At 40.8% G+C, this 20,043-nt stretch overlaps 1 protein-coding gene across 8 annotated transcripts in view; it reads left to right on the top strand.

Annotated features, from left to right (window-relative positions):
- Window positions 1-20,043, top strand: part of LOC125454231 (protein unc-80 homolog) — a 246,595-nt gene that overhangs the window by 158,534 nt on the left and 68,018 nt on the right. For all 8 annotated transcript variants that reach the window (XM_048534782.2, XM_048534788.2, XM_048534790.2 and 5 more), the window contains 6 exons: window positions 1,375-1,558; window positions 5,097-5,191; window positions 9,680-9,769; window positions 12,001-12,102; window positions 13,262-13,442; window positions 15,764-16,029. In XM_048534782.2, the coding sequence (XP_048390739.2) occupies window positions 1,375-1,558; window positions 5,097-5,191; window positions 9,680-9,769; window positions 12,001-12,102; window positions 13,262-13,442; window positions 15,764-16,029 (918 nt within the window). The remainder of the gene's footprint in view (window positions 1-1,374; window positions 1,559-5,096; window positions 5,192-9,679; window positions 9,770-12,000; window positions 12,103-13,261; window positions 13,443-15,763; window positions 16,030-20,043) is intronic.

Raw genomic sequence — 20,043 nt, 5'->3', positions numbered from 1 at the left:
GTGGAAAGTTCTTTACGCAGAGAGTAGTGGGTGCCTGGAACACGTTGCCAGCGGAGATGGTAGAGTCGGGCACGATAGCATCATTTAAGATGTATCTGGACAGCTACATGAATGGGCAGCGAGCAGAGGGATACAGGTCCTTGGAAAATAGGCGACAGGTTTAGATAGAGGATCTGGATCGGCACAGGCTTGGAAGGCCAAGGGGCCTGTTCCTATGCAGTAATTTTCTTTGTTCTATAACAGGACTCTTGATCACCATCTGGAGAGCCAGTGAAAATCCAGTGTTGCTTTTCCTGGGAAGGCTTTACTGTATTGCATGCTAAACAAGAGGTTAGATGTCAGCAGTGGGATCTAGAATCCTGGACTGGCAGAAATATTGCACCCTGAAAGCCAGTGGCTAGAGGCTTGTAACTCTTTAGCTCGGCAACACCATTGAGGATAGGATAATTGCTGCAGAAAAGATATCCAGCTGAGGCCCAGGTCTTCACTGAAACCCTGGAATTGGATAGCAGGAGGTGTTTCCTGGGTGTGGGACAGATGTTGGGGATGTTTCTGTAGAGGTAGAGTGGGGAGGGACAGTGGGGGTGGTGTAGATTGTGTTCAGAGTGACTCTGAAGGCAAGAGAGAACCTCACAGTATTTCTGTCACAACCCTTCCAATCTCACCCTCCTCCTGCTTCCTAATGCTGCATGTGTCTTGACCAAGGAGATTCTTCCTCGTCATTACCCCACCAACAAACTGCACAGGTTTTTCCATACTTACCAGGAAATAGCTGGAGTCTTTTCCACCATCTGGACTGCCAGATTCTTGATCCCATTGCTCACCTCTAACCTCTTGATTGGCATGTAACATAGTAAGCTTTCCTAGGAAAAGCGACACTGCTCTCACTGGCTCTCCAAGTAGTGGTCAAGACTCCTGTTATCTCCATAACAGGCCTATATGTTGCAGACTTAATATCAGTGAATGTAGTTTGGGCACTTATTTGGGCATCAGTTGCCACCTTAGGGAATCAATTGGCGATTGGGTAGGAAGGCCATTCACAGACTGAATTAATTGGGGTGGAGACAGGAAGTTAGCATGGTCCCCACTTACCAACACCCCACCTAATTAAATACTCTTCCTTTCTCTGAATCGCCTAGAGGCAAAGCATGAAACACCAATCATCACGACTCTTGGTTTTTAACTTGCTTTAAAGTGTTTTTTTTTACCATTGCTTGTAAAAGCACCAACACAATTTTGTGTGTGAGATCGGGGAGCAGGTAGGAGCCTGAACATATGTTGGGCACTCCCTAATTTTGATTATGCAGATTGGTGTTAAAGAAAAAAAAACTGAAATATACTGTTGGTCTGCAGCATTTTCATGTTGTGTTTCAGGTTGGTCTGATCATGTACTTTGTCCGCACTCCTTGTGAATGGGGCATGGATGCAATCTCAGCCACTGTCACCTTTCTATGGGAGGTTGTTGGTTATGTTGAAGGGCTATTCTTCAAAGACCTAAAACAGACAATGAAAAAGGAACAGTGTGAAGTAAAACTGCTGGTTACAGCCTCTATGCCAGGTAAGAATACAACTGGCTCGGAAAACATTCACTAGGATGATCCCCAGCATGAAGGGATTACCTTCTGAGCAAAGGCTAACCAGGTTGGGACTGTACTGTTTGGAGTTTAGAAGAATAAGAGGTGATTTGGTTGAAACATAAAGGATTATTAAGTGGCTTGTCAGAGTAAATGCTAAGGGTATGTTTTCCCTCATGGGCAAGTCTAGTCTTAGAATAAAGAGGTGCCAATTTAAGGCTGAGATGAGGAGGAATTTCATCTCTTAGAGAGTTGAGAGTCCTTCTCAAGAGAGCTGTGGAGACAAAATCTCTGGGTGTGTTTAAGGCTGCGATAGATTCTTGATCAGTAGGGGGCTCGGGTTGAATGGGGAAAATGCAGGAAAGTGAACATGAGGAATGTCAGATCAACCACGGTGTGACGGAATGCTGGAGCAGGCTTGAGAGGCTGGATAATCTTTTATCATTCCTATTTCTGATGGCTACCAAGGGCTGCACTAAACATTGATGAAGTTTTGGATCCACATTCCTACTTGTTTCCAACTATGATAAATTATTTTCATCATTTATGTGAATCCATAAAAGTTTACGAAAGAAAGTACCTGTTTAGTGCAAACTGCAATTTAACCCTAAGTTGTGATTTGGTTGATAATATATTGCGCCATGTGCTAGTTTTTTTTCTGCAAGACTATCACTTCTGAAATGCGAAACAAATATTTACATCAAAAAAAAGTATTGGATCAAGCTTTGTGTCGAACCAGCAGATGAAAAGCTTAAGATTGATTGGGAATAAGGTGTTATCTCACTCCAGATTTATTACACTTGAAGCACTTGAGGTTTGTTTATTTTGTTTTTATTCAAGTTGAAATTAGGGCAGAAATTTGTAGACTTGTTAATCTGATCTGAATCAGTTCCCTTGTTTTTAACAGCAAAATTTTAAATTTTTTTTAGCACACAACTGTCGCAGTTCAAATGAAATTTAGTTAAATCGAAATGAAGGAGTCAGTTCTGAGGTTTTTTTGCATGAAAGAAAGAAGCTTATTACCTGCTAATTGAAAAAAAAGAAATACTATGGCATGGCATCAAACATAGTCAAACACAGGAAACAAGTCTAAAAAGAAAGGGTGACTGTATCTAATATGGATACGAAGATAAACAGAGATTTAGTTTAAATTTCATAGAGTTTAGAGGTTATGAGAATGAAACCTGTTTAGCAATTATCTTGCTTCATCAGCATTAATGAAATTTGTAAAAAATCATGTGATTCTCTGTTTGTAGTTTTCTCAAGTTGCTTTTTCACTGGGTGCTGATTTCAGAAAACAACAGAAACAGGGAGAAAAAGAGAGAGATAGAGAAAGAGAGAAAGCAAGCTTTACAATTTCTGATGTTATGAAACCTTGTTCTTCATTCTTTGCTCTGCCAACCAAGTTACTGGAATGTGGTTTGTTTGAATATTCCCGAGTCTAGCTCTATTGTCTTTCCATGCTGAAATTCTGCAGATAACCTTCGACCTCCCAATATGTGAACTTATCAATCAAGTGCGAAGGAAACAAGAAGTGCAAATTTGTTGACACTGATTTCGTTGTCTGGTTTCAATAGCTGTACATGAAATGGCAATTTCAACACAGTGTATTCTTAAAAATAACTTCATGGTTTTTAAATGAAGATGAAGGGAGCTAAATGTCAAAAGATCATGTTTACGGTAATCGTCACAATTTCAATGACCCAACCTCCACTGCTCTCTAGGGAAGACAATTCCACAGACTTAAACTGCCTGTTTTTATTTTGGTAGTCACTCTATTTTCTTTCCAGAGCTAGCCAGTTTCCAAAATAGACCTCTCAAATTTCAAGTCTAATGTTGATCTTGTTTTTGCAGACCTCCTGTGCCTTGCTCTATAAAATCACCCTATGATCTGTACGTCCTTGTCTGGCACAGTCTGCCTGTACTGCACACAAAACAAAATATTTTACTATACTTAGGCAACAACAAGAAATCAAATCAAATCAAAGATGTTGAAGTATTCAAAAGCTGGAAGAAAAAAAAGAGTATAGCTGACTCCTTGTGATAAATGTCTTCACAGCATTACATATTTAGCAGGAGTGTTTTCTCCAGGTCCAATAAGCTGACCAGTAAACCTCCCCACTCCGCTGCCCGCCTCCATTATAACTGCCCCCCAACATCAAACCACTATTTGCCTTCCTGATGAATCTTCCGCACACTACCCCCACCACCAGTGGACCCCTATTATGCACTGCTGCGATATGGATTTCATTATCACAATCCTTCTCCCTCACCCCCACCCCCAACCTCCAACCTGCTGTAGTAGCCTATGGTAATGTGAAACAGATGAAATTGTGGAATAGATGCATTTTTAGATTCTAAAAGCATCAAGTGTTTGTTGGGAGAAAGCAGGAATATGGCATTGAGATCGAGCTTCAGCCATGAGTGGCAGGAGATGCTTGAAAGGCCAAACAACCTACTGTCATTCCTCATTTCTTTCATTCTAAAAGTCTCCAGACTGTGGATGAGGACACCACAGAGAAATATAACGGAACGCTGCAGTTAAATTCTGCAGTAATTTGAAATTCCTGACATGGCAACAACACCCCTGCCCACTACAATGAACTGGCTCCTTCATCTTGATTTAACTCCATGCTGAAGTCACAATGTTGAAGTGCTCCTCCCCTGCTCAGATAGAATTTGCTGATGCTTATGCAACAATCATTCTGTCAGTCAAATCTCAGAGTCAGAGACAGTGTCTTGCATAGACCTCCCCTGTATCATTGATGATTCTTGACAGATCTGTAAAAATTGTAGTGTCACCCCATAAATGCTTGTTCCCCACAATACTCTGACTGGGATGAGGTGCTATCTTTTAAGGAAAGATTGAACAGGTAGAACCTGTAACCACTGGAGTTCAGTAAAATGTGTACTGATTTTATTGAAACATTTAAGATCCTGAGGGGATTTGTCAAAATGTATGCTGAAAGGGTATTCCTGTTTGAAGGAGTCACTGGAACTAGGAGAAACAGTTTAAAAATAAGGGAAGGGAGATGCAGATAAATTCTTTCTCTCAGGGTGTTGCAAATCTGTGGAACAGTCTTCTCCAAAGAGCAGTGGTGGCAGAGTAAGATTCTTTGCTTAAAAAAAGCGACACAAAATATAATGAAGATAGGCAGGAATACAGAGTGAAGACCTAAATTGAATCTGTTTTGATGGACCAAATAGCCTCCTCCTCCTAACTTATGTGTTTGTATGTTTTCTGGAAAGCTAATTGTTATGACCGGGACAGGCGGCATCTCTGTTAGAACTGGGATGTGAAAGAGTTACATTGTGTCAACAAACATTACTACATAAAATTTTATAAAGGGTACAAATCGCTGTCTGTGGGGTTGTGTGTATCAGGTCACGTGAGTGTTAAATGTACTACGCAAAAAAGCTGATGAGTTTGATTTGTCTTTTTGATTTTTTAGTTGATTGACATACTGTTGACATAATTAGTTTAGAGAGCAGTTTAAAAGTAGGACCTCATTGTCACTGCAGGTACAAAGACTTTAGTTGTCCATGGACAAAATGAATGTGATATTCCAACGCAACTTCCTGTCCATGAGGATACACAGTTTGAAGCTGTTCTTAAGGTAAAATGACAGCATTGTTTGTTTGGTTAGTTTATTTTTCTCTGGCAACTTAACATTTTAATATTGTTGACTTTATTTTGCATCAGTATACAATTGTTAGTATATCATATAATGAACACCTACTGTGGGTTTGTCCTTTGTAAGGCCGTGTCTGTTACTAAGGTACATTGTTGAAAGGATGCCTGTTAATATGTTTACTTTATCAAAATAAAATGTATCCATGCATTGTTTCTAACTCTGTATATTAATCATTTATTTCTTCCTGACGTGTATTTATGTCAACATTTATTGGTCATTCAATTCTACTCTGTCAAATGTTTAAGAGCAGCTTCTGTTTTCATTTGATGTTTCTATGCTTTACATCTGAACATAATCACATTTAAAAAATCACAGTTTCCACCTCTGTGAATGTTAAAAGAACTTCTGAAAGCCATTGTGAGGCCAAAGATAATGTGTGGCTTTGAAAGGTAGGTTCTCAAGGGATAACGGTAAGGAAAGACAGTTTCACAAACGGATCATTGTGACTCTTATGAATTTTTAATGGAATTTTTGGTAATTTTGTCAGGGTCAACATGCTAGCTATATAATTCCAGATTTTATTAATTAAATATAAATTTGTCCAGGTGCCATGATGAGATTGGAGCCTGTTTCCAAAAGCTAGATTATTAGTCCATTAACTGTACCACCATAGTAACTCCTCGAATCACTCCTCCTTTTACCCATAGCCCTGCAAGTTTGCCTTTTCAGACAATAATTCAATTCCAAAATCTTTGCTGTATGCTTTCTAATACGTTTGTATTCATCCTGAAGTGTAGTGCCCAGAATTGGATACAATATTTTATTTAAGCCAAATCACTGTTTTCTGCATAACATCCTTGCTATGCCTCTGCTAACAAAGTCTAGGACATTTGTATTTTTGAATAACTGCATTCTCAACATATATTGCTACTTTCACTGGTTGTGCACGTATACACCCAGGTCCCTCTACTCCTGTACCTTCTTTAGAGTGGGATCCTTTTTGTTACATTGAATCCCCATGGTCTTCCTACTAAGCTGAATGACTAATTGTGGTGGCTCAGTGGTTAGCAATTGCCTCAGCACCAAGGACCTGAGTTTAATTCCAACCTCTAGCAACTGTCTTTATGGAGTTTACACATTCTTCCCATTTCTGTGTGTGCTTCCTCTGTGGATTGGGTGAAGTAACCATGCTGAATTGCACATAGTATCCAAGGAAGTTCAGGCTTTGTTGGTCAGCCATGTGAAATGCAAGGTTGCAGGGATAGTGTGGGGTTGGTTCTTTGGAGGGTTAGTGTAGACTCAATATCTGAATGGCCTACTTCCATACTGTAGGGATTTTATGATAACTAAATTAAACAAATTAAATTTAATCTGCTACTTCCTCAACTACTTCACCAACCTATTTTTGTATTTTTGAAGTTTATACCCATCCTCCTTGCAGCTTGCAATGCTTCCAACTTTTGAGTTAGCCACAAATTTTAAAATTTGGCAACACATAGATGGATACCCTAAAATACCTGGATGAAAATAATACCTCTCCAGTGTGTTTTCTGTTATATTTATCACAATTCTTTTGGATCCCAGGAATACTCATTGTCACTGGCATCTTGCGGAATTACTGAATAACAACAAAGGCTATTTATCCTGTGCTGGCTCATTTTAGATTCATACAGTGAAGACAGAACGGAAGCAGACCCTCCTGTCCAACCACTCCATGCTAACCATGTTTCCCGAACGAAACTAATATCACTTGCCTACATTTGGTCCATTTCTCTCTAAATCTTTACTATTCATGAACCTATCCAAATGTCTTTTTAAATGTTGTAACTGTACCGACATCTAACACTTCTTCTGGAAAATTATTCCAAACATGAACCACCCTCTGTGTGAAAATGTTGCCCTTAGCAAAGAGGTTCAGCTGAACGCCTTGCGCCACTCCCCCCCCCCCCCCCCCCATATGTCTCCTTTATATATCATGCATTTGTTGCTGCCTGAATTATGTTATCTAATTCCTTTCAGAACGTTACTGTATGTATTAGTGTCTAATTTGTATCCAACACTCGTCAGGCAATGTATCCTAATCATGAACATTCATTGCACAAAACATTTTCTCTAATGTTGAGAGAATGGGAACTGCAGATGCTGGAGAATCCAAGATAATAAAATGTGAGGCTGGATGAACACAGCAGGCCAAGCAGCATCTCAGGAGCACAAAAGCTGACGTTTCGGGCCTAGACCCTTCATCAGAGACCCTTCATCATCACCCTCTGATGAAGGGTCTAGGCCCGAAACGTCAGCTTTTGTGCTCCTGAGATGCTGCTTGGCCTGCTGTGTTCATCCAGCCTCACATTTTATTATCTCTAATGTTGACACTGGTTCTTTTGCCAATCAAAGAACAGACTGATTTTTATTTTGTTACTGAGGCAAGTAGCTTAAGTTGAAAAATTACCATGTTTTCATGGTTATCACTCCAAGGCAATAGCTGCTGTGTGCCACCCGGGGCTGTTTAAAAGGGCGATGGGCCAATTTGGACTCTGTGTATTTACTGGGACTTCATCCAATTGTTTTGTCACACATTTGCCCCCACCTCCCACTTCTGCCCATACACATCAACACATTTCAATTTATGACCTCCGCCATCCCACACTCCAACCAGTACTTAGTGGCAAGTTAGTGCCAACACATGTCTGAAATCACCATGTCCTGCACCAACATTTTCCATGCTAGTTCACCCAGTATTCATTATAGGCTGAGATGAAACAAAATAAAATCTATTAGCATCTAATACAGATTTCACTATGCAAAAACACTCATTCGCAAAAACACTCATTCACAAAAACCCCTGCAATACATTAAAATTCCACCTACATGATACCTTATCAAAACAAACAATTGTATACATGACCTCACATCAAAGACAAGTGATCCTTTAATCACCTCTTTGAGCTGTCAGCCAAACTGTGAACTGACAACACTGTTCAACCAAATAATGATAATATTTGGTTGTGGAGAGCAGACAAGTATTAATGACAGTTCAGATTATATCTGACATCAGCTATTGCAATATTGAGATCAGATTTTATTCATCCACAGACATAGGCCACCAGTTTTTATTTTGAATTTATAAAAGGAGAAGACATTAAAATTATTTGACAGTTTTACTGATCATAAATACCTCCAAGAACATGTAGGACCCTTCTAATGATTTATAACTTCCACTACGGAACGTCCCTTGGTGCAATGAAAAGTGAGTATGGGTAGACTCAGCACTGAGTTCAGGTAGAGAGAGATAGTAGGAACTGCCAATGCTGGAGAATCTGAGTTAACAAGATGTAGAGCTGGATGAACACAGCAGGCCAAGCAGCATCAGAGGAGCAGGAAAGCTGACATTTTGGGTCTGGACCCTTCTCCAGAAAGGGTTTAGACCCCGAAACGTCAGCTTTCCTGCTCCTCTGATGCTGCTTGGCCTGCTGTGTTCATCCAGCTCTACACCTTGTTACATTGAGTTCAGGCAGTCTAGTTGAGATTGAATTTCCCATTTGTCAGTGTCTCTTCTGGCCTCTTTTTCTTTTGCCTGTTAAACTCTACCCCATGCCCAGCAAATTTAGGATCTGTCAGAAATGGGGTGAAGATCTCAAGATCACAGTTCCACTTGCTATTTTTAAAAGTCCCTGGAATCTTCGTGAATCATGGAAATCTGTTCCAACAAGTCAATTATGAAGGACGAACAGGTTCCCTGAATGAATCTTTCTGCATTTAATCACGTGAACAGAGATGCCAATCTTGAAGCAGTTGAAATGCTTCTTTTAGTTGAGAGTCGTCACACTATGATGCAAATTGTGTCAGATGCTTCCTTGTCCCCATACTCTGTCCACTCCCACCCCACAATCCTTTCACCAGAATAGACCAGGGCATCTGCTAAAATTATTTAAGTGACTCTGAGCCAGAAATCCGACTGAGGCTCAGAATACATCATTATGATAGGCAGGGCTCCTACCTTGACATGAAATTACCCAATTCTACAGTAGCTCAACATATCAGTCAACATGTCATTCAATGAAAAAAAATCTGGCATAAAAAAAATTGAATTTTTAGAAGTTTTTTTTAAACTTTCTATTATTTCTCAGAGCAATCATTCATTATTATCATCATTGATTACCAATGCCTGGCACAACAGAATCTGTTAACATTTTTGTGCACCTTAATTGCTCGATCATATAAAGTGTATCATTACCTATTTTGCACAAATGGAAAGAGTAGTTTATTGTTAGTGATAAAATCTATTCTTTGATGACTGCCTTTGTATTGCAGTATATTTGATATGCTCCTGTGCTGTTGAATGTTTGTCATGTAAATCAGACAAATTAACAAGATCGCACGTTACAAACTTAGAAAGCATTCACCATTTTGTCTTTGCCTCTAGTTTGTATGGGTTCCCATTACTGAATTTGTTGCATTATTTCTTTCTAGGAATGCTTGGAATTTTTTAATATCCCTGAAGCTCAGTCAAACCATTACTTTTTGATGGATAAGCGTTGGAATCTGATACATTATGCAAAAGTAAGTCACTGACCTGTTGTGTATCACAAATGTTAGATGCAATGTCCTGATTCAGTTTGAAGAAAGACATGGAAAAGAAAAAATGCGTCTCAAATTTTACAAATTGAATCAGCCAAACTTTCAACATTGTTATAATTTGTGTCCTACATGTCATAAGGTTTATCTGAAAAGCAGGAACTAAATTTGACATCAAGTCCATTTTGAGATAGCAAAGACAAATATGAGTAATTAAATTTTGCCACAGCTTTTTGTTCTGTACTCATCAGGACAATTTCTAAGAAATGCCAACATTTATGCTGCCATAGGAGAAGAAGACTGGTTGACTATCAATATTGAAGGAGTTACAATTGATCAGAAGCTGTACTGGACCAGCAATAAGATCAAATGACATCGGAGCAGAAATTAGATCATTCGGCCCATCGAGTCTGCTCCGCCATTCAATCGTGTCTGATAAGTTCCTCAACCCCATTCTCCTGCTTTCTCCCCGTAACCCTTGATCCCCTTGATAATCAAGAACCTATTTATCTCAGTCTTAAATATGTTCAACGGCCTGGCCTCCACAGCCTTCTGTGGTAGCAAATTCCATAGATTCATCACTCTCTGCCTGAAGAAGTTTCTCCTTATCTCCGTTCTAAAAGGTCTCTCCTTTACTCTAAAGCTGTAGCCTCGGGTCCTAGACTCTCCTACCAATGGAAGCACCTTCCCAACATCCATTTTGTCAGGCCATTCAGTATTCTGAAAGTGTCAATTAGATCCGCCCTCATCCTTCTAAACTCCAATGAGTCTCGTCCAGAGTCCTTAGATGTTCCACATATGTTAAGCTTTTCATTCCTGGGACCATTCTTGTAACCCTCCTCTGAACCTGCTCCAGAACCAATACATCCTTCCTGAGATGTGGGGCCCAAAACTGCACACAATACTCCAAATGTGGCCTGCCTAGAGCATTATAAAGCCTCGCTAGTACATCCCTGCTTTTATTTCAAGTCCTCTTAAAATAAACGCCAACACTGTATTTGCCTTCCTGACTACTGACTCAACCTGCAAGTTTACCTTGAGAGAATCCTGGACTGGAACTCCCAAGTCTCCTTGTACTTCAGACTTCTGAATCTTCTCCCCATTTAGAAAACAAATACTGTAACCACAGGAGCAGTTCAGAGGTCAGGAGTCCTGTAACAAGTGATTCTACTCCTGACTCCTCTTAGCCTGTCTCAGAGGCACAGGTAAGGAGAGTGATGAAAGACTCCCCACTTGTCTGAATAAGTGCATCTTAGGGCTGCATGGTGGCTCAGTGGTTAGCACTGCAGCCTCACAGCGCCAGGGACCTGGGTTCGATTCCAGCTTCGGGTAACTGTCTGTGTGGAGTTTGCACATTCTCCCCGTTCCTGCGTGGGTTTCCTCCGGGTGCTCCGGTTTCCTTCCACAGCCCAAAGATATGCAGGCTAGGTGGATCGGCCATGCTAAATTGCCCGTAGTGTTCAGGGGTGTGTGGGTATAGGGGGATGGGGTTGGGTCTGGGTGGGATGCTCCAAGGGGCGGTGTGGACTTGTTGGGCCGAAGGGCCTGTTTCCACATTGTAGGGAATCTAATGTAATCTCTAAAAGCACTCCAAAGCCTGATGGCTTCCAGGACTCAGCAGCCCACATGATTGGCACCACATCCGTATTCTTCACTCCCTCCACCACCAGTGCTCAGTAACAGCAGTGTATACCATCTACAAGATGCATTGCAGAAATTCACAAAGATCTCTTAAACAGCACTGTCCAAACCCATGAATATTACATCTAGAAGGACAAGGGCAGCAGATATTTGGGAATACCACCACTTGCAAGTTCTGCTCCAAGTCACTCACCATGCTGGCTTTGAAATCTGTCACCATTCCTTCAGTGGTTGATGGATCAGAATCCTGGAATTCCCTCCCTGACAACATTGTGGTTTTACCAACAGGAAATGGACTGCAGCAGTTCAAGGTGTTTGAACACCATGTCCTTCTCAAAGGCAATTAGAGATGGGTGACAATTGCTGGCCCAACCAATGAAGCCCATATCCCCTGACTGAGTATTAGAAAGTGGACATTGGTTAGTACAGGCATTGCCATGGAGAATGCTGTGCTAAGATAACTAGCATAGATATGGGATATTCTCTGAGTGTATGTCTCAAATCTTCAACACATACCATATGTGGTTACAGTCAATGAGCATGTTCTGAATATTGTGGCTCGTCTCTTGTTACAGACTTATGTACGAGATATTTATCCATTTCGGCGATCTGTCTCACCACAGTTGAACCTTGTCCATATGCTTCCTGCAAAAGGGCAAGAGCTGATCCAGAAACAGGTGAGGAGAGAGGTATTTGAGATTTAACCTCTGGTCCTTAGCACACAAATTATGTTAAATAGCACATATTTTTCACAAATGTACTTTATTTATGCACATAAATTTGAAGGTGAAGTCTTTCAGAAGCTCCATGTGAGAAGAGCTGTTCCTAATACAAATAATTTGGATATGTCAGCAAGGTTTCCTTGCTGCAAATGATCCCAATTGCATCTTCCTCTTGGCTGACAAAATGCTAATCCCAGATTGAAGCAGGGGGAGTTTGGATGGAAGAATTGGTTGAATGTCATCTTGATCAGTGTGACTAAATGGGCAATATGTTTCATGGTTACTCTGATATACTTTCTTTCTTATAGTACAATATAGATCACAGTTGACTAATTCTGAAGAATTTACAGGTGAAACAGTTAGTCAGCAGTTCACTTTTAAGGTAATGCCACGAATGGCATGCTGTAGAGCCTTCTGTGAGGAACGTGATCTTCACTTGGCACGTCCGTTAGCCTGAGATAATAGCATTCCTCTCTGTGCACATCGTCTTTCTGTAACATCGGGAGAAAATGAAGGCAAATCAAAAAGAACTTGCTGCCTGAGCATCATCTTATGCTGCATTGTTACTGTTGCTCCATCACAGTGCAGTCGATTATTTAAAAGCCTTTTAATTGCCATTTATTGCGCAATTCTGTGCACATGAAACTGAAGGTTTCTAGCAGCTCAGAGATAACAAAGTGTGGAGCTGGATGAACGCAGCAGGCCAAGCAGCATCTTGGGAGCACAAAAGCTGACGTTTCGGGCCTAGACCCTTTGTCAGAAAAGCCTTTTCTGCGTCTTACCAAACTAGCTGACAGAGAAACAGCATCATGAGCTTCTCCCGAACAATGTCTTTCAATGTTTTGAGAACTGTATTCCACATGAATGGCCTTTTCAGTTGTTGGTTCTTGTAATAGATTAAAACATACTATGTATCACATACATGGCTACTGAAGCCAAACCAGTCTCACATTTAGAAGGGAATGTGGAGCCTGCAAGGTCGTAAAGTTTCCTTTTTGCCCGTTTTTCTGTGATTCAGTGCTTCAAGCCATGGTCAAAGAATAAAGTTTCACCAAACTGGATTTTGAAAGCACATGTTAATCTCGCAAGGTCGTAAACTTATTTTCTAAAATAGGTGTTTACTCGGAAGCTGGAGGAGCTCGGCCGGGTGATGTTTCTGATGTCTCTTACTCAGCACATGCCTTCTGTACACAAACAATCACATGTATCTTTGCTACAAGAGGATCTTCTGAGACTTCCATCATTTCCTCGAAATGCAGTTGATGCAGAATTTTCGCTGTTCGCTGACCGTCAAGGTACATGACCTTTTCAGCAGATGTCGAAATTTTTAAACTGAATCCTTTCAAGTGACCTCATAACAGTGTGAATTTTTGTGGGATCAGAAGGGCACCACACCTTATCCAAAATGGCTTCTGAAATTTTTCTGACACATGGACCCAAAAAATTCAACAATTTTTGGTTATAACAAAGAACTACCTGCCTGGGGAAATGCTGCTCAAACATCCATGCCTATGGTATGACTTTGGGCCACCTGTCCCATCAAACCACTGTGAGCTCATCCAGTATCTGCCAGTAGCAGAGACCAGTGAGGGTCACGATCACAGTCTGTGGAAGTCCAAGGATAACAGTGGCCCAGATTATTTCCGTAAGCATATACAACATCATTAACATGGGAATCAGAGCCCTCAAACACAATCTGTATCTTAAAAAAAAAGCCTACTCCTTCAGGCGTCAAGCTGCTTGCAAGATATCACTGCCTTCTCGATCAGTGTTAAGAAAGCAGGAAGGCAAAAACCCCCACTTTGAAGGGATTAACTCTGGTGATGGAAGTGAAAGCTGACACAACTATGCCAGAGGGAGATACAAGCCCACAGTGCTATATTTTCAAATTTCAGACTCCCACATTAATGCCGCATACTTCAAAATATGATTGTACCAGATGGATTATGTTGTATTAATGTGGAGTATATCTTGATTTTCTCCCAGCCTTCCTGTTTTATTCCCAGGCAGGAATTGATGTCTCCTCATAGCTTTGGCTTTTACAAACCAGAGGAAATGATGTTTTATATTTGCAGCACCCAAAAATGACAATAGAAAGAAATCAATGCAGTCCTTTGAACAGTTAGGGCAGAATGTTGGATTGCAGTCAGAGCGGGGTCCAGAGATGGGAAGGCCTGGAAATTGGGAGAGCAACAGTTGCAAAGCCGACACATCTACGTCACTAAATGATTTTTGGTCTGTGCGGAAGGGTAGGGGTAGTGAATGGTAGGTGGCCCACTTAGCCAATTAAGTAACCTATTAATGCCACTCAGAGAACTGACCACACATTTAGGTGACCCCCAAATCTGGGAGCAAAGCACATGCAGGGGCTGGAGGCAGTAGACAGTGGGTGAGAGATCAGTACTCCATTCTGCTAGGGGATTCCACTTTGCAGTTAACAGCGGTCTTATGCTGAGGCTGATAGACATCAATAGAAGGTTTGTCTCCTATGATCCAATCTGTCACCTTTGTGAATTTTAGATATTTATACCTTGTAATCAAAGCGTGTTCCACGTTCAAGCACCTTCCTTTCTCGCATCCCAAAGATCCTCACCCCCCCAACTCCCTACCCTTCTGGATTTTGGGGCTGTTGATATGCCATTGCTGGACAGCCTCCTATTGGCTGTCATTCCTCAGCAGCTTGCTTGGATAATGAGCTGAATCCAAGACTATCCTATATTGCATTAGATGCCAGATGCCAAATTGGGGTCAGGACGACCAAATGTTCACGGTCCCAAAGCAAAAATTTCCAGAAACAGAAGAGAACTCTCCCCATGTGAGCAGTCAGTAGGAGTTATTGTTGGTCTCCATATTATTTAAATATTTAAGATTCACAGTCGTTACATCTCATTCAGAGAATGAGAGTGTGCGAAACCCAGGGCAAATCACACTCTGCAATTCCAGCCCTAGCTTTCAGTTCCTGTCAGTTGTCTCTGATCCCAGTATGGGGCCCACAAAATGCAGGGGTCAGAACAGTCACTCTGAATCGTCTGGGGGTGATTCTGCCCTCTTTGCAGGGCTTAATGCTTTCTCATGTAATCACCCTGTTCAGATGTGTTATTGTACACCTCTGGAGCAATTGGGACTTGAGCTTGGACCTGCGAGGGGCAGAAACACCACCACTGTGCCACAAGAACCCACAGCTATGTTGTACAACTTGTGTTTTGTGTAGTCAATGCTTTTGTTCGACAATACAGTGACATAACCTACCACATCTTTATCTTTCTTCAATTTCATTTAAGTTCCAGGAATTACGAGATGGTTTGTAATAGTGGAGGTTTATGAACCGCTTGTTTGTATTATCGAACATGTTTTTCTTTAATTGTAAACCACAGAATTACTTTCTGTAAATCAGAATAATAGTAATTATTTGCATGTATTGTATTAAAATGCCAATAGTTTGGGAGGTAATTATTGTAATTAAATGGCTGAAGTGGTAGTTTCCAGTTTTATGTTTCATGGATAGATGAAATTTTCCAGAATTTTTTAATTAGGAATTATTTCAGAAGGTTACAGTAAAGTAGTCTTTAGGATGAGGTGTCAGACATCAAGGTGAAATCTTTTATTGTTTTTTCAGGCAAAGAATTATTTGGTCTTGATACCCTTCACAAGAGTATGTGGATCAAACTCTTGGAAGAGATGTTTTTGGGTATGCCCAGTGAATTTCCCTGGGGAGATGAGATAATGCTCTTCCTGAATGTGTTTAATGGGGCTTTAATCCTTCATCCTGAAGACAGTGCATTGCTCCGTCAATATGCTGCTACAGCTATCAATACTGCAGTGCACTTCAATCATCTCTTTTCACTGAGTGGCTATCAGTGGATCCTTCCTTCCATGCTTCAGGTAGGTTTATTTCAACAAGCACTAAGTGACCACTAAGCTTACTGGAATCAATAATTATTTGCCATTAATTAACTCGTGATTAAAAACTTACCATGGAAGTCAAACATCTTCACAGCCATTTCAAATTCTTTTCCTAAAAATACTTCCAATCGTTCACCCATGGTTTAAGATCCAGATTTCATTTGGAAGTCCAATGCAACCTGATGAGACTAAAGAAGTCTGAGTTTAGATATGTACGACTGGTATTGGTGTGGGTTCAGGTCACCAGTATTTTTTCTCTGGTCCTCCAACAGTTTAAATGTGGTTGAATAACTATGACTGTTCTGTGTAATTGATCAATTTTGCTCTTAACATTTGTTGCAGCGATATGGAATTGGAATCATATTTCTTAAAGCAAAATTATCAAGTTGCTACCAGGGCTTAAAACTCATGTTGTTGAATACCTGCCTGTTGAGGGAGCCGAGTAACTCATTTCCAGTGAATATTCTGAATGTTTTTTTATAAACAGACAGTGGGTTCACAATGCTAGTTTTACACTTGGGCTGCAGACTGAATTCTTACTCCATTTTATTTCATCCTTCCCACCATTCCTTCAGTGAACTTAACCAGAGGCTGGAGACATCAAGAATTACTTGCTTTTATATAGTATATTTAGTACACAAAACATCATGAAGTGAAATAAAAAATGAGGGCATCTAGCCAAAGTAGAAGACATTAGGATTGGGATGGAGGGAGAAGAAACAAAAGGTTGGTCAAAGAAGTGAGGTTTAAGCACGATGTGCAGAGCAGATTAAGGAGTGTTTTCAGAGTGTAGAGCCCAGACGATATAAAGTGTGCTCATTTAGAAGAAAATGGGCTTATTAGCGATAGGCAGCATGGTTTTGTGCAGGGAAGGTCATGTCTTACCAATTTGATAGAATTCTTTCAGGAAGTGACAAAGTTGATAGATGAGGGGAGGGCTGTAGATGAGGGAAGGGCTGTAGATGTCATAAACAAGGACTTTAATTCGGCGTTTGATAAGTTTCCCCATGGTAGGCTGATGGAGAATGTGAAATCGCATGGGGTCCAGGCTGTACAAACGAGGTGGATAGAGAACTGGCTGGGCAACAGGAGACAGAGAGTTGTAGTGGAAGGAAGTTTCTCAAAATGTAGAACTGTGACCAGTGGTGTTCCACAGGGATCTGTGTTCAGATCACTGTTGTTTGTGATATACAGAAATGATCTGGAGGATGGTATAGATGGTCTGATTATCAAGTTTGCACATGACACTAAGATGGGGGAGGAGCAGATAGTGAAGAGGACTGCCAGAGAATGTAGCGGAATAGCGATAGATTGGAGAGTTGGGTGGAGAAATGGCAGATGGAGTTCAATCCGGGCAAATGCGAGGTGATTCATTTTGGAAGACCCAATTCAAGAGTGAACAATGCGGTAAATTGAAAAGCCCTGGGGGAAAATTGATGCATAGAGAGATCTGGGTGTTCAGGTCCATTGTACCCTGAAGGTGGCAACGCAGGTCAATAGAGTGGTCAAGAAGGCATACGGCATGCTTTCCTTCATCGGACAGGGTATTGAGTACAAGAGTTGGCAGGTCATGTTCCAGTTGTATAGGACTTTGGTTCAACCAATTTAGAATACTGTGTACAGTTCTGGTCGCCATATTACCAAAAGGATGCGGATGCTTTGGAGAGGGTGCAGAGGAGGTTCACCAGGATGTTGCCTGGTATGGAGGGCGCTAGCTATGAAGAGAGGTTGAGTAGATTAGGATTATTTATATTAGAAAGATGGAGGTTGAGGGGGGGGCCTGATTGAGGACTACAAAATCATGAGAGATATAGACAGGGTGGAAAGCAAGAAGCTTTTTCCCAGAGCAGGGAACTCAGTTACTAGGGCTTATGATTTCAAGGTGAGAGGGGAGAAGTTTAAGGGAGATATGCATGGAAAGTTCTTCACGCAGAGGGTGATGGGTGCTTGGTACGCGTTGCCAGCGGAGGTGGTACAGTCGGGCATGATATTGTCATTTAAGATGTATCTGGACAGATACGTGAATGGGCAGGGAGCAGAGGGATACAGATCCTTGGAAAATAGATGACAAGTTTAGATAAAGGATCTGGATCAGCGCAGGCTTGGAGGGTTGAAGAGCCTGTTCTTGTGCTGTAATTTTCTTTGTCCTTTGTGCCAGTGGGAGGGAGAAGGAAGTGAATTACATAAAAAACTGGGATCAGAAGAAATTTTTACTGGTTAAGATACTAAAAATCCTTTTGATCTGAAATGGTCATTGCTTGTGTAATTTTTAAAAAAATTTTATTTATCTTTGTGGACCGAAATGGAAGAAGGATTGTTTTAAAACCAAAGATTTCAGAAGAAATTTTCAAAACCAAGTTACTAAAACTCCTTGTATGTTGTGCTTGCACTGTTGATTTGGTCAAGCAATGAGGGGGAATCTGTTTGTAGATGGGCCAGCACCAGGGGTTATTTACAAAATGAGATTCAGCTGGCAATTGGTTTGTGGGGTTGTGACAATTTGTGGATGACATCAGCCCGACAACAACTAACTGGTTCCAAGGTAGCTGAATAACTTGGGTTTGTGAATGATACTGGCAGAGTCTTTGGTAACAACAAGCCTTTCTGTCCAACAAATTACCTAAAGCCTGAAGAAAGCTCATTTATTTACTGTCATAACTTGCTGTTATCTGGGACTCCTACCCAGTAACCAAGAAAATTTGCAGTCAATGTACCAGTCACTCTGTGCCTCTTGTGCAGAAATCAAAATAACCCTATGAAGTGGGGCCATTGAACTGCTTTCCCAGTTATTTTTCTGCTCTGCCATAACACCAATGCTTTTGTTTCTCTTTTAATATGTGTAGGGAGTTTTAGAAGGAGTTAAGAGTTTTAGTAGTGGAGTTGTATGCTAGCAGTTCATCATTCTTTACTTATGGTTAGAATCTATTTATTTATAACATGTTCTTCTTAAATTTGGTTTGTTCTTAAGTACAGAAACTTGATCCAGGCTTTGTATTAATTTAAGTATGAAAGGCAGGTGAATTGGGAAGAAAACTTAAACTTTGATAATGAGGCTTGATCACCAGTGTGTAAAGCATTGAGGGATAACAGTAGTAAATCCAACATTTGTTGCCCATCCCTAAGTGCTGGGTGGCTCACATTGCCGTTTCAAATAGCAGTTCAGACTCAACCACGTTGCTATGGATCTGAGTAACATGTAGGTCAGACCAACCAATGACCTAAAGGACATTAATAAACCATATGGAGTTTTACAATAACTGATAGTTTCGTGGCCAGGATTCTTAATTCCAGGTTTATTAAGTGAATGTAAATTCTACCAGTCACAATGTGGAAATGTCATACATATCATTAGACCACTAGTTTGGATCTCTGGATTATTAATCTGGTGGCATACTACTACCACCCTACCATTTCCCCACTAAAGAAGATTACAAATCTCAAACTATACCAAGGGCATGGAAGTATTTTAACACAAAAGTAAGTAAGCTAAATGTGAAATCTTTGCGGGACAGGAGCTGATGTTGCTTAGCAAGGAAAGATTAGTGCATGAGAAGGAGTTGATGTGGGTAAGGATCTGTGCAGTAGTGTTTTGTATGATCAGATGTTTAATGATAGATTAGGGGTGACTAACCAAGTATACGTTGGAATAGTTCTGTCTGGACGTAGTTTCACAAAGTATTGAATATGTGTTTCAGGGAATGTTGTTGGGGAGGTGGTGACGTAACGATGTAATAACATTGTGAAGATTGAAGGAAGTGCTTTTTCTGTCATGGACAGGACAGTGGATATTAAGTACACCCCGAGGTCAATATGGATGTCCGATTCATACAGAGACAATGGCTGGGAAGAGGTTTGTTTTTTATACTCTCACTGGATGTGGGTATTGCTCCTAGTCTGGGCCTGGGACATTGTCCATGTGGTATAATTCAGTGAGCATGACTGTACAAGCCTGTGGCTTTATTACATAAAAACCAAAAGAAATGCAGATGCTGT

This window comes from Stegostoma tigrinum, chromosome 7 (genome assembly GCF_030684315.1).
Source record: "Stegostoma tigrinum isolate sSteTig4 chromosome 7, sSteTig4.hap1, whole genome shotgun sequence".
Taxonomy (NCBI): Eukaryota; Metazoa; Chordata; class Chondrichthyes; order Orectolobiformes; family Stegostomatidae; genus Stegostoma; species Stegostoma tigrinum.
The sequence above is the reverse complement of the archived record's forward strand: the minus strand, read 5'-3'. Positions and strand labels throughout refer to the sequence as shown.